This window comes from Oncorhynchus mykiss, chromosome 12 (genome assembly GCF_057628025.1).
Source record: "Oncorhynchus mykiss isolate SJ-2025 chromosome 12, ASM5762802v1, whole genome shotgun sequence".
In the NCBI taxonomy this organism is placed as follows: Eukaryota; Metazoa; Chordata; class Actinopteri; order Salmoniformes; family Salmonidae; genus Oncorhynchus; species Oncorhynchus mykiss.
The window spans coordinates 86,952,133-86,967,478 of NC_143033.1; the positions used below are offsets into that span (position 1 = coordinate 86,952,133).

Here is a 15,346-nt window from a genome sequence, read left to right on the forward strand (position 1 = left end):
AGCAAAAACCAAGCCATGAGGTTGAAGGAATTGTCTGTAGAATGCTGAGACAGGATTGTGTCGAGGCACAGATAGGGTACCAAAACATTTCTTCAGCATTGTAAGATACAGTGGAACCACCAGACCTGGAACCACCAAGAATCTTCCTAGAGCTGGCCACCCGACCCTTGGTCAGGGAGGTGACCAAGAACCTGATGGTCACTATGAATGAGCTCCAGTGTTCTTCTGTGGAGATGGGAGAACCTTTCAGAAGGACAACCATCTCTGAAGCACTCCACCAATCAGTTCTTCATGGTAGAGTGGCCAGACAGAAGCCACTCCTCAGTAAAAGGCACATGACAGCCAGCTTGGAGTTTGCTAAAAGACACCTAATGGACTCTGACCATGAGAAACAATATTCTCTGGTCTGATGAAACCAAGATTGAACTCAACATCAACAAAACGAAGGAGATGATCGTGGACTTCAGAAAACAGCAGAGGGAGCACCCCCCTATCCACATCGACGGGACAGTAGTGGAGAAGGTGTCAGTGTACATATCACGGACAAACTGAAATGGTCCACCCACACAGACCGTGGTGAAGGAGGCTGAAGAAATGTGGCTTGTCACCTAAAACCCTCACTAACTTTTACAGATGCGCAATTAAGAGCATTCTGTCGGACTGTATCACAGCCTGGTACGGCAACTGCACTGCCCTCAACCACATGGCTCTCCAGAGGGTGGTGCGGTCTGCACAACACATCACCGGGGGCAAACTACCTGTCCTACAGGAAACCTACAGCACCTGATGTCACAGGAAGGCCAAAAAGATCATCAAGGACAACAACCAGCTGAGCCACTAGCTGTTTACCCCATTACCATCCAGAAGGCGAGGTCAGTACAGGTGCATCAAAGCTGGGACCGATAGAAGCTGTTTTTCAATCTCAAGGCCATCGGACTGTTAAACAGCCATCACTAACACAGAGAGGCTGCTGCCTACATACAGACTAAAATCATTAGCCACTTTAGTAAATGGATCACTAGTCACTTTAAATAGCGCCACTAATAATGTTTACATATCTTATATTACTAATCTCATGTGTATATACTGTATTTTATACCATCTGTTGCATCTTGCCTATGCAAGAGACTTGAATCCAACAAATAATTTTCTTAACTTGTTGACAAGTTAATAGGCTATTTACTTTATTGCAAAAGGAATATTGAATTGTGTTTAGTTGTCAACAAATTCCAGTTTGTTTTCAAATAAAAAATGTATATGTTGGATTCACAAATCTAAGTTAAAGAATAGGAGGAAATCTAATCAAACTTTAAATGCATTTTGAATGAAGTTAGTATCAAATCAATCTTTTAACTTAGGTTTTTGGTTGACATGGAGACTTAAATCCAATATCAATGATTATTTTGAAGATTGCATTTGAAATCAACCACAGCTTAAAATCCTTGGCCAATATTTATTGTCTATTTAAGCAATAACCCCTGAGGAGGTGTGGTATATGGCCACTATACCACGGCTAACGGTTGTTCTTATGCACGACGCAACGCAAAGTGCCTGGACACAGCCCTTAGCCGTGGTATATTGGCCATATATCACAAACCCCAGAGGAGCCTTATTTCTATTATAAACTGGTTACCAACATAATTAGAGCAGTAAAACTAAATGTTTTGTCAAACCCGTGGTATACGGGCTGATATACCACGGCTTTCAGTCAATCAGAATTCAGGGCTCAAACTACACAGTTTATCATTTTAGTTGAACCCTGGGTTGAATTGAAACAATAGCTGACTTAAATGCTATATATGTCTAAATAGTATCATTGATATATGACTTATAAAGTATGGTTACATTTAATTTGCTTTGTTAAACCTATCCTTTGGAATGACTTAGGTTGCAACAGTGCATATATGTAGTTATTAATAGGTCTCTTAATAATCATTCTCATGATAGCACATTGGTAGTAGTCAGTGGCAAATAGAAAAGCCGAGTTTGGTTAAAACCCTGGATGGGAGACCAAATTAATAGCTGTAGATCAACTCGCCAGTAGGAGGTGCTGCCCAGCCTATAGTGTTTTTTGTTGATAGTGGATATAATGTTGAAGATTTAGCCTACTGTTCTGACTTGGTGGTGCACATGTAGCATGTAACCTGTTTTAGAGAAATGTATCATCGAATATTGTAAGAGCTTCCATTGTCTGTTTATATGCCCCCTTTATTTATCCTATGGTTCTGACTTGGTGTACAGGGAGAACACTGTAAAAATGGCCCATGTTCTGAATTCTGTCGCTTTACATTTCAAAAGTGCTGAACAAATAGTTATATGGACTATGTCCGTCCTAGCTCATCAATGTCTAAATTGAAATTACGGCTTGCCTCTTATCCGCTTGTCGTCCCCTTATGCAATAGTTTGTACATCTCAATTGTCAGTAGCAACCACATTTGTTTAAGCAAGTCAGCTATAACAGCTATGTTTTTTAAAAGGCAATAAATGAGGCTGATTTTATCTGTTTCACTGCCAGACAAAGCTCAGATGATAGCCAGGTGTAGCAGTGGTAAGGATTCACTCCATGGCGCTGAAAAGAAAGCTCTGCTGTTGGGACAGCTTTATGTAGGCCCTAACAGTTTATGGGCACTGTTTGTCACCGTTATAGTGCAATTCATGTATTGTTCAGTGTTGTGTAGTGGCTTTGCTGGCATGTACAGTGGGGCAAAAAAGTAGTTAGTCAGCCACCAATTGTGCAAGTTCTCCCACTTAATAAGATGAGAGGCCTGTAATTTTCATCATAGGTACACTTCAACTATGACAGACAAAATGAGGGAAAAAAATCGAGAAAATCACATTGTTGGATTTGTAATGAATTTATTTGCAAATTATGGTGGAAAATAAGTATTTGGTCAATAACAAAAGTTTATCTCAATATTTTGTTATATACCCTTTGTTGGCAATGACAGAGGTCAAACGTTTTCTGTAAGTCTTCACAAGGTTTTCACCCACTGGTATTTTGGCCCTCTAGAGCAGTGATGTTTTGGGGCTGTTGCTGGGCAACACAGACTTTCAACTCCCTCCAAAGATTTTCTATGGGGTTGAGATCTGGAGACTGGCTAGGCCACTCCAGGACCTTGAAATGCTTCTTACGAAACCACTTCTTTGTTGCCCGGGCGGTGTGTTTGGGATCATTGTCATGCTGAAAGACCCAGCCACGTTTCATATTCAATGCCCTTGCTGATGGAAGGAGGTTTTCACTCAATCTCACGATACGTGGCCCCATTTATTCTTTCCTTTACACGGATCAGTCGTTCTGGTCCCTTTGCAGAAAAACAGCCACAAAGCATGATGTTTCCACCCCCATGCTTCACAGTAGGTATGGTGTTCTTTGGATGCAACTCAGCATTCTTTGTCCTCCAAACACGACGAGTTGAGTTTTTACCAAAAAGTTATATTTCGGTTTCATCTGACCACATGACATTCTCCCAATCTTCTTCTGGATCATCCAAATGCTCTCTAGCAAACTTCAGACGGGCCTGGACATGTACTGGCTTAAGCAGGCGGACATGTCTGGCACTGCAGGATTTGAGTCCCTGGCAGTGTAGTGTGTTACTGATGGTAGGCTTTGTTACTTTGGTCCCAGCTCTCTGCAGGCCATTCGCTAGGTCCCCCCGTGTGGTTCTGGGATTTTTGCTCACCGTTCTTGTGATCATTTTGACCCCACGGGGTGAGATCTTGCGTGGAGCCCCAGATCGAGGGAGATTATCAGTGGTCTTGTATGTCTTCCATTTCCTAATAATTGCTCCCACAGTTGATTTCTTCAAACCAAGCTGCTTACCCATTGCAGATTCAGTCTTCCCAGCCTGGTGCAGGTCTACAATTTTGTTTCTGGTGTCCTTTGACAGCTCTTTGGTCTTGGCCATAGTGGAGTTTGGAGTGAGACTGTTTGAGGTTGTGGACAGGTGTCTTTTATACTGATAACAAGTTCAAACAGGTGCCATTAATACAGGTAACGAGTGGAGGACAGAGGAGCCTCTTGAAGAAGTTACAGGTCTGTGAGAGCCAGAAATCTTGCTTGTTTGTAGGTGACCAAATACTTATTTTCCACCATATTTTGCAAATAAATGTATTAAAAATACTACAATTTGATTTTCTTAATTTTTTTAAATCATTTTGTCTGTCATAGTTGAAGTGTACCTATGATGAAAATTACAGGCCTCTCTCACCTTTTTAAGTGGGAGAACTTGCACAATTGGTGGCTGACTAAATACTTTTTTGCCCCACTGTATCTACAATTTTTGTTTCGTTTTCCCCACCAAGATGTACATTCTAAAATCGCCACTGGCACAGAGACATGTTTTTTTTGTCCTACGAGATCCGCAAGGTTATAGCAAGTGTATCCCTCTGTCCTTCGACTGATGATGCATGTCCGGTTCAGGTTATTTAATTGCAATTTGCTCTCTGTTCAGTACCTCAACGCCCCAGGAAGGTCCATTTACTGTGTGCTGGGAAAATCGTGATGAAATCTTGCTATCTCATTGCTGAAGTCCCCCCAGCAATAGCAAACAATGTAATAGCTGGCAATGCAATCCAAGCCCTGGGCGGCAGGCAAATAGCCCAGAGATAATTCGTAAAAATCCAAAGAACTTCACAGATCTTAATTGTAAAGGGTTTAAACACTGTTTCCCATGCTTGTTCAATGAACCATAAACAATGAATGAACATGCACCTCTGGAACGGTCGTTAAGACACTAACAACTTACAGACGGTAGGCAATTAAGGTCGCAGTTTTGAAAACTTAGGACACTAAAGGGGCCTTTCTACTGACTCTGGGAAAAACACCAAAAGAAAGATGCCCAAGGTCCCTGCTCATCTGTGTGAACATGCCTTAGGCATGCTGCAAGGAGGCATGAGGACTGCAGATTTGGCCAGGACAATAAATTGCAATGTCTGTACTGTGAGACGCCTAAGACAGCGCTACAGGGAGACAGGACAGACAGCTGATCGTCCCCACAGTGGCAGACCACGTGTAACAACACCTGCACAGGACCGGTACATCCAAACATCACACCTGCCGGACAGGTACAGGATGGGAACAACTGCCCGAGTTGCACAATCCCTCCATCAGTGCTCAGACTGTCCGCAATAGGCTGAGAGAGGCTGGACTGAGGGCTTGTAGGCCTGTTGTAAGGCAGGTCCTCACCAGACATCACCGGGAACAACGTCGCCTATGGGCACAAACCCACTGTCGCTTGACCAGACAGGACTGGCAAAAAGTGCTCTTCACTGACGAGTCGCGGTTTGTCTCACCAGAGGTGATGGTCGGATTCGCGTTTATCGTCGAAGGAATGAGCGTTACACCGAGGCCTGTACTCTGGCGCGGGATTGATTTGGAGGTGGAGGGTCCGTCATGGTCTGAGGCGTCATGGTCTGAGGCGTCATGGTCTGAGGCGTCAGACTGAGCTTGTTGTCATTGCAGGCAATCAACGCTGTGCGTTACAGGGAAGACATCCTCCTCTCTCATATGGTACCCTTCCTGCAGGCTCATGCTGATATGACCCTCCAGCATGGCATTGACACCAGCCATATTGCTTGTTCTGTATGTGATTTCCTGCAAGACAGGAATGTCTGTGTTCTGCCATGGCCAGCGACGAGCCCGGATCCCGTTGAGCATGTCTGGGACCTGTTGGATCGGAGGGTGAAGGCTCGGGCCATCCCCCCCCCCCCCCCCCCCCCAGAAATGTTTGGGAACTTGCAGGTGGTAGAAGTGGGGTAACATCTCACAGCAATAACAGGCAATTCTGGTGCAGTCCATGAGGAGGAGATGCACTGCAGTACTTAATGCAGCTGGTGGCCACATTAGATACTGACTGTTACTTTTGATTTTGACCCCCCTTTGTTCAGGGACATATTATTCAATTTCTGTTAGTCACATGTCTGGGGAACAGGTTCAGTTTATGTCTCAGTTGTTGAATCTTATTTGTATGAACATAACATTTACACACATGAAGTTTGCTGTAAATAAACATAGTTGAGAGTGAGAGAACGTTTCTTTTTTTGCTGAGTTTATATATTTACAGTACCAGTCAAAAGTTTGGACATACCTACTCATTCAAGGGTTTTCTTTATTTTCACTATTTTCTACATTGTAGAATAATAGTGAAGACATCAAAATAAAACATATAGAATCATGTAGTAACCAAAAAAGTGTCAAACAAATCAAAATATATTTGAGATTCTTCAAAGTAGTCACCCTTTGCCTTAGTATTGTCTCAACCAGCTTCACGAGGAATGCTTTTCCAATAGTCTTGAACGGGTTCCCACATATGCTGAGCACTTGTTGGCTGCTTTTCCTTCACTCTGTGGTCCAATTCATCCTAAACCATCTCAATTGGGTTGAAGTCAGGTGATTGTGGAGGCCAGGTCATCTGATGCAGCACTCCATCACTCTCCTTGGTCAAATAGCCCTTACACAGCTTGGAGGTGTGTTTTGGGGTCATTATCCTGTTGAAAAACAAATGATAATCCCACTAAGTGCAAACCAGATGGGATGGAGTGTTGCTGCAGAATGCTGTGGTAGCCATGCTGGTTAAGTGTGCCTTGAATTCTAAATAAATCAGTGTCAACAGCAAAGCACCATCACACCTCCTCCATGGTGGGAACCACACATGCGGCGATCACCCGTTCACGTACTCTGCGTTTCACAAAGACACAGAGAAAAACCACAAAGACACAACCAAAAATCTCAAATTTGGACTCACAGATTTCCAGTGGTGTAATGACCATTGTTCATGTTTCTTGGCCCAAGCAAGTCTCTTCTTATTAGTGTCCTTTTAATAGTGGTTTCTTTGCAGCAATTCGACCATTCATACAGCTATTACTACCTTGCTCAATCTCTCTTTCGCATCGTCTGAGATCCCCAAAGATTGGAAAGCTGCCGCGGTCATCCCCCTCTTCAAAGGGGAAGACACTCTAGACCCAAACTGCTACAGATCTATATCTATCCTACCCTGCCTTTCTAAGGTCTTCGAAAGCCAAGTTAACAAACAGATCACCGACCATGTCGAATCCCACCGTACCTTCTCCGCTATGCAATCTGGTTTCCGAGCTGGTCATGGGTGCTCCTCAGCCACGCTCAAGGTCCTAAACGATATCATAACCGCCATCAATTACTGCCTCGCCTGGTTCACCAACTACGTCTCTGACAGAGTTCAGTGTGTCAAATCAGAGGGCCTGTTGTCCGGACCTCTGGCAGTCTCCATGGGGGTGCCACAGGGTTCAACCCTCGGGCCGACTCTTTTCTCTGTATACATCAATGATGTCGCTCTTGCGGCTGGTAATTCTCTGATCCACCTCTACGCAGACGACACCATTCTGTATACTTCTGGCCCTTCTTTGGACACTGTTAACTAACCTCCAGACGGGCTTCAATGCCATACAACTCTCCTTCCGTGGCCTCCAACTGCTCTTAAATGAAAGTAAAACTAAATGCATGCTCTTCAACCGGTCACTGCCCAAACCTACTCACCCGTCCAGCATCGCTACTCTGGACGGTTCTGACTTATAATATGTGGACAACTACAAATACCTAGGGGTCTGGTTAGACTGTAAACTCTCCTTCCAGACTCTCATCAAACATCTCCAATCCAAAGTTAAATCTAGAATTGGCTTCCTATTTCGCAAAAAAGTATCCTTCACTCATGCTGCCAAACACCCTAGTAAAACTGACTATCCTACCGATCCTTGACTTCGGCGACGTCATTTACAAAATAGCCTCCAACACTCTACTCAGACTGCATCCAATTTGCTATCACAGTGCGATCCGTTTTGTCACCAAGGCCCCATATACTACCCACCTCTGTGACCTGTATGCTCTCTTTGGCTGGCCCTCACTTCATATCCGTTGCCAAACCCACTGGCTCCAGGTCATCTAAGTCTTTGCTAGGTAAAGCCCCACCTTATCTCAGCTCACTGGTCACCATAGCAGCACCCACCCGCAGCACGCGCTCCAGCAGGTATATTTCACTGGTCACCCCCAAAGCCAATTCCTCGTTTGGCCACCTTTCCTTCCAGTTCTCTGCTGCCAATGACTGGAACAAACTGCAAAATCACTGAAGCTGGAGACTCCTATCTCCCTCACTAGCTTTAAGCACCAGCTGTCAGAGCAGCTCACAGATCACTGCACCTGTACATAGCCCATCTGTAAATAACCCATCCAACTACTTCATCACCATATTGTTATTTATTTTGCTCCTTTGCACCCCAGTGTCTCTACTTGCTCACTCATCTTCTGCACATCTATCACCCAAGTGTTTAATTTGCCATACTGTAATAATTTCGCCACTCTAGCCTATTTATTGCCTCATCCCCCCCCCCCCCCCCTTATCCTACCTCATTTGCACACACTGTATATAGACTTTCTCTATTGTATTATTGACTGTGCTTGTTTATTCCATGTCTAACTCTGTGTCGCAGTTGTAATTGAGAACTTGTTCTCAACTAGCCTACCTGGTTAAATAAAGGTGAAATAAAAAACAGTTGATGTTGAGATGTAACTGTTACTTTAACTCTGAAGCATTTATTTGGGCTGCAATCTGAGGTGCAGTTAACTCTGGGTCTTCCTTTCCTGTGGCGGTCCTCATGAGATCTAGTTTCGTCACAACGCTTTATGGTTTTTGTGACTGCACTTTAAAAAACTTTAAAAGATCTTGAACTATTAAGGATTGACTGACCTTCATGTCTTAAAGTAATGAAGGTCTGTCATTTCACTTAGCTTTTTTGAGCTGTTCTTGTCATAATATGGACTTGGTATTTTACCAAATCTTCTGTATACCACCCCTACCTTGTCACAACACAACTGATTGGCTCAAATACATTAAGAAGGAAAGAAATTCCACAAAGACACACCTGTTAATTGAAATGCATTCCAGGTGACTACCTCATGAAGCTGGTAGAGAGAATGCCAAGAGCTTGCAAAGCTGTCATCAAGGCAAAGGGTGGCTACTTTGAAGTCCCAAATATAAAACATATTTTGATTTAACTTTGGTTACTTCATGATTCCATATGTGTTATTTCATACAGCTGAAGTTGGAAGTTTACATACACCTTAGCCAAATACATTTAAACTCAGTTTTTCACAATTCCTGACATTTAATCCTAGTAAAAATTGTCTTAGGTCAGTCGGGATCACCACTTTACCTTAAGAATGTGAAATGTCAGAATAATAGAAGAGTGATTTATTTAAGCTTTTATTTCTTTCATCACATTCCCAGTGGGTCAGAAGTTTACATATACTCAATTAGTTTTTGGTGGCATTGCCTTTAAATTGTTTAACTAGGGTCAAAAGTTTAGATTAGCCTTCCGCGAACTTCCCATAAGTTGGGTGAATTTTGTCCCATTCCTTCTGACAGAGCTGGTGTAACTGAGTCAGGTTTGTAGGCCTCCTTGCTCGCACACGCTTTTTCACTTCTGACCACACATTTTCTATGGGATTGAGGTCAGGGCTTTGTGATGGCCATTCTAATACCTTGACTTTGTTGTCCTTAAGCCATTTTGCCACAGCTTTGGAAATATGCTTGTCCATTTGGAAGACCCATTTGTGACCAAGGTTTAACTTCCTGGCTGATGTCTTGAGATGTTGCTTCAATATATCCACAGTTTTCCTACCTCATGATGCAACTATTTTGTGAAGTGCACCAGTCCTCATGCAGCAAAGCACCCCCACAACATGATGCTGCCACCCCCGTGCTTCACGGTTGGGATGGTGTTCTTCGGCTTGCAAGCCTCCCACTTTTTCCTCCAAACATAACGATCGTCATTATGACCAAACAGTTATATTTTTGTTTCATCAGACCAGAGGACATTTCTCCAAAAAGTATGATCTTTGTCCCCATGTGCAGTAGTCTGGCTTTTTTGTGGCGGCTTCCTTGCTGAGCGGCCTTTCAGGTTATGTCGATATAGGACTCGTTTTACTTTGGATATAGATACTTTGTACCTGTTTCCACCAGCATCTTCACAAGGTCCTTTGCTGTTGTTCTGGGATTAATTTGCACTTTTCGCACCAAAGTACGTTCATCTCTAAGAGACAGAACACGTCTCTTTCCTGAGCGGTATGACGGCTGCGTGGTCCCATGGTGTTTATACTTGCGTACTATTGTTTGTACAGATGAACGTGGTACTTTCAAGCATTTTGAAATTTCTCCCAAGGATTAACTGGACTTGTGCAGGTCTACAATTTGTTTTCTGAGGTCTTGGCTGATTTTGATTTTTCCCATGATGTCAAGCAATGAGTTTGAAGGTAGGCCTTGAAATATATCCACAGGTACACCTCCAATAGGCTAATTGACATCATTTGAGTCAATCTGAAGCCATGAAATAATTTTCTGGAATTTTCCAAGCTGTTTAAAGGCACAGTCAACTTAGTGTATGTAAACGTCTGACCCACTGGAATTGTGATACAGTGAATTATAAGTGAAATAATGTGTCTATAAACAATTGTTGGAAAAATTACTTGTGTCATGCACAAAGTAGTCCTAACCGACTTGCCAAAACTATAGTTTGTTAACAAGAAAATTGTGGAGTGGTTGAAAAACTAGTTTTAATGACTCCAACCTAAGTGTACGTAAACTTCCGACTTCAACTGTAATTTTGATGTCTTCACTATTATTCTGCTCACTATTACTGCTGCTCCCGAGTGGCGCAGCGCTCTAAGTCACTGCATCTCAGTGCAAGAGGGCATCACTATAGTCCCTAGTTTCAATCCAGGCTGTATTTCATCTGGCTGTGATTGGGAGTCCCATAGGGTGACACACAATTGACCCAGCGTATTCTGGGTTTGGCTGGGGTAGGTTGTCATTGTAAATAAGAATTTGTTCCTAACTAACTTGCCTAGTTAAATAAAGGTTGTAGAAAATAGTAAAATAAATAAAAACCCTAGAATGAGTAGGTGTCCAAACTTTTGACTGGTACTGTGTGTGTGTGTGTGTGTGTGTGTGTGTGTGTGTGTGTGTAGATTTTTGTTGTTGTTGAACTATGTGGGGCACCACCCCTAACACCCTAATGGATTGGCAGCCACTGCATCTGACTTCATTTCAAAGGTACAAATTCAACATATTTTATACAACGCACTGGGCACACACTGGTTGACTCAACGTTGTTTCAATGTCATTTCAATGAAATTACTGTGAACCAACGTGGAATAGACGTTGAATTGACATCTGTGCCCAGTGGGAAGATTTGTCTGTTAAACATTTGTTACAATGATGACACAATCCCGTGGTTGAAATTTCACCCTCAAAACAACAGTTTACTTTGACTTTTTTCAAATCCAATTTATTTTCCATGTAGATTCCACGTCACAATACACTGACAAATTACGTTGGAACAAAGTTGATTCAACCAGTTTGTGGCCAGTCGGAGGCCTCTTAGCCCTACTCCCTGTTGCTCCAGGCTCTACCCACACATGACACTCGTTTCTCAGAAACAGGCAGACTGACTCTGACTGGGAGGTCAGTTGGGCTAGGCATAATAACTAATGACTAGTTTCTTAGAATCCTGTTGTGGGCAGGTAGGAGGCCAGGTGACGTGATTTGGCTTTTAAAGACATTTTTCCCTTGGGGGGCGGAGTAGGACCTGTTCTACAAGTCCAGGTCACCCATAGGATGTGATCTCATGTCCCTCATTCACTATGTTGTGTGTCCTTAGCTGTCAGTCCAGTGTCTGTTCCTGGATGTGAGAGAGCTGGCAGAGAGCTTTCCTCAGGAAAGAGTAGATGCTACAGCACTGCTGAAAGATATTTCCTCCACTGAAAAGGTAATACACCACAGTAGTCTCTAGCTACAGTGCAGGAGCCAGTCATGGCGCTGCGCCCACGGGCTTCCTCCCAGCCTGGGAAACCTTCGTTCTTACAGAGCCCCAAGGTGGTCATGGCTCTGCGGCCCAGGGCCGTGTCCTCTCACTCGGGCTCCATGCTGGAGGATGAGCTAACCTGCTCTGTGTGCTGTGAGATCTTCAGGGACCCTGTGGTGCTCAAGTGCACCCACAGCTTCTGCCGGGCCTGCCTGCAGCAGTTCTGGAACCAGAAGAAGGCGAGGCGCGAGTGTCCCGTGTGCCGCAGAAAGTGTTCCCTGACAGAGCCCACAGTGAGCCTGGCTCTGAAGAACGTGGCCGATACCTTCTTCAGGGAGCAGAGGAGCCAGGGCGAGGCGGGCGGGGGGCCAGACAGAGGGGGCGTCCCAGTGAAGTCTGAGGCGAAGTGCCACACACACGGGGAGGTGCTGAAGCTGTTCTGCCAGGACGATGCCGAGGTTCTCTGCTGTGTGTGTCACACGTCTAAGAGGCACCAGGGCCACTGTGTAATCCCACTGGAGGAGGGGGCCCAGGAGCTCAAGGTTAGAATGGCTTGTCTCGTATCATTCCGTTTTGGATGGCTGTGTAACCCTCTTTTATGGTGTTGCAAATTATTGTATTCTGTCAGAATCTTTTAATTTCAGTTTTTATTCAGATATACTACTTTATATTGACCATACTACCTTGAAAATGTATTCTTAATCCAGCTTGTTTTAGCAACAGTATAAAACTTGAAGCAGTACAGTCAGCAATCAAACATAACTATTGTGAAACATTATTATTATTATTGATGTGCCACATTTCACAGCAGTAACATTTCGAAAGGGAGCCAGAGCCATTGATACTGTATCTGCTAGTTGGATAAAAAATAAAACTACACATTGTAAGGTGATACGTGAATGCTTCCTTACATGGTTACACCGTATGCTAGTGCAAAGCACTGGCAGCAATTTTTCACCTAACCCTTACCTGGTGATACTTTTTAATTCTCGATTCAGAATAAACTTTTCTATTGTAAACGTCTGTGTGCAGTTGCAGACGGTACTCCAAAAACCATAGAATATGGTGTCACCAAAAAAATATCACCAAAATATTCTGATTACGGTTAAACAGCAGCCTATGCACGACCTCAGATGAGCTTAAGCTCTGCCGTTGACGTTCGTGTTTACATGGCTAGATTTGCTTGAGCTAAACCTCCAGACGCTCTTACACACTACAGTTGTATCTCTAAAAACGTTCTCCCCCTCCCCCTCTCTCTCCCCCTCTGCTCTCTCCCTCAGGAAGAAATGAAGAAAGAATTGATCCCTCTGAAGAAGAGCCTCCGTGGCCTCTATGAAGCCAAGCAGGAGTGTGATGACACAACTGTGCACATCAAGGTATCAACAGACAGGGCGTCTGAAACCGTGGGACATCAGCAGATCCCAACACCACACTGACTGATGTTTAGCTCACACACTGTTAGTCTGTAAACAGTTGGAGGAATGCCTTTGAAAAAACAAACCCTTGAAAATATGGTCTTATAACTTGTGTACAGTATATCCTCATGTGGACAAAGCAGTCAATATGCTTTGTGCCTTGTATTTGAGCAAGCCGCACAAGTGCCTGGTGTTTGACCAAGCAATTTCCCCTTGAGGGATAATAAAGTTATTTTAAATTGATTGAGTTTATCACAGAAATCAGACATGTCTAGGTTGTAAGAGACTTTGTTGTCAATGGCTTGCCTACCAAAACAATGTTTTGACAAATGTCTGCAATTGTGTGCCTCTGTTCTAGAGTTATATATAAGATTGTATCTCTCCTATGACCCGTTTCTCCTGTTTGTCCAGAGCCAGACCCAGCAGACAGAGAATCACATCAGAGAGGAGTTTGAGCAGCTCAGGCAGTTCCTTCAGAATGAGGAGGAAGCCAGGATAGCTATTCTACAGGAGGAAGATGAGCAGAAGAGACATCTGGTGAGGAAGAAGGCAGAGGGCATCACGGCAGACATCCTCACCCTCTCTCATGCCATCATCGCTATTGATAATGACATAGCTTCCAGTGATGCTCTTTTCCTCCAGGTAAGAAGAATATTAACTTTTATAAACCAGCAGTATTAACAGTACAAACAATTACAAAACATGTGTCTTGTTCCATTTTCAGAACTACAGAAACACAAAAAAGAGGTAAGTGTTTTGACTTGAGTACCTAATACCCTTATAATGTAATGTACCAAACTCCAACTAGAACTAAGTGGCTGTTATATTGTTGTAGAGCTGTGATACCTCAGAAGAGTCCAGAGGAGATCTCAGGTGCTATGATCAACGTGGCGAAGCATGTCAGCTCCCTCAAGTACAAGGTCTGGGAGAAGATGGTGGGGCTGGTGGAGTACAGTATGTATAGCAAGACTACAGTTGTCTGTTTATGCTCCAGTCTTTGGCTTGTTGGGTGTCTAGCTAGCTATAACTGCATTAACTAACGTTCTAGTGAACTTCTACTAACTCGTATAGATGTACGCTAATTCATTTCTTACTAGATCCACAACTTGTAAATATTTTCTAAAACTGTTTCCATCACTAAAGCCCTTTTTTCCATCTCCCAGCTCCTGTGACTCTGGATCCTAACACAGCCTACTCCTGGCTCTCTCTGAACAAGGACCTGACCAGTGTGACCAACAGTGGTCATGTGCAGGTGCTCCCAGACAACCCAGAGCGTTTTGACCACTTCGTGTTCGTCCTGGGCTCTGAGGGCTTCACCACCGGCTGCCACGCCTGGGAGGTAGAGGTGGGGGACAAGGACGACTGGATGCTGGGTGTGGTCAAGGAGTCCATTAACAGGAAGGGCCGGATCTCAGGCTGCCCTGAGGGTGGCTTGTGGATGATCTCCCACTGCGAGGGTGAGTATATGGCCGTGACCCGGCCACGCACCCCTCTCAAACTGACAGGGGAGCTGAAGAGGGTCAGGGTACAGCTGGACTACGAGTCTGGGGAGGTGACCTTCTCCAACCCTGTTAATATGACGTCCATCTACACCTTCAATGATTTCTTCACTGAGAGAATGTTCCCCTTCTTCTGCCCCGGAGCCAACATCAACGGCAACAACCCCGGCCCGCTGAAGATCTGCCCGGTCAAAGTGGCTGTGTGGAACAGCGCCACCTGGTGATGAGGGGTTCTGAAGGCACCATTCAAAGAGAGTGGTAGCTGTACATCCAAGGCACACATCCAGCCTCAAGACACATAGGTCATGGCGTAGTGAAATGTTTGGCACGGTGTGTGTGGAAAACATTTTGTAAGATCTTTTAGAGATTTTTTTTGATTGCCTTTTGACTTTATCGATAGAAGAAATGAGATCCTGATTATTACTGAAAGACTCCATTTGACAAGGGCTTTTTGCCATGTTATGGAATGTGTAGTAAAGAGCACGTGTGAGATGAATGAAGATATTCAATACCACACAATGAATATTACAATTCCTGTATATAAAAGCCCCAAAAGGTTGTTTTTTTCCCTTCTCAATTGAATAAACTTTGGGGGGGATACCA

General features: G+C 44.0%; 1 protein-coding gene across 1 annotated transcript; it reads left to right on the top strand.

Annotated features, from left to right (window-relative positions):
* Positions 1–11,665: 11,665 nt before the first annotated feature.
* On the top strand, positions 11,666–15,346 carry LOC110539002 (E3 ubiquitin-protein ligase TRIM35-like). Its single transcript, XM_036938830.2, has 6 exons — positions 11,666–12,371; positions 13,110–13,205; positions 13,656–13,886; positions 13,969–13,991; positions 14,080–14,198; positions 14,408–15,346. Exons 1-6 carry the CDS (start codon positions 11,838–11,840, stop codon positions 14,965–14,967), a joined length of 1,563 nt encoding a protein of 520 aa, XP_036794725.1. The 5' UTR covers positions 11,666–11,837; the 3' UTR covers positions 14,968–15,346.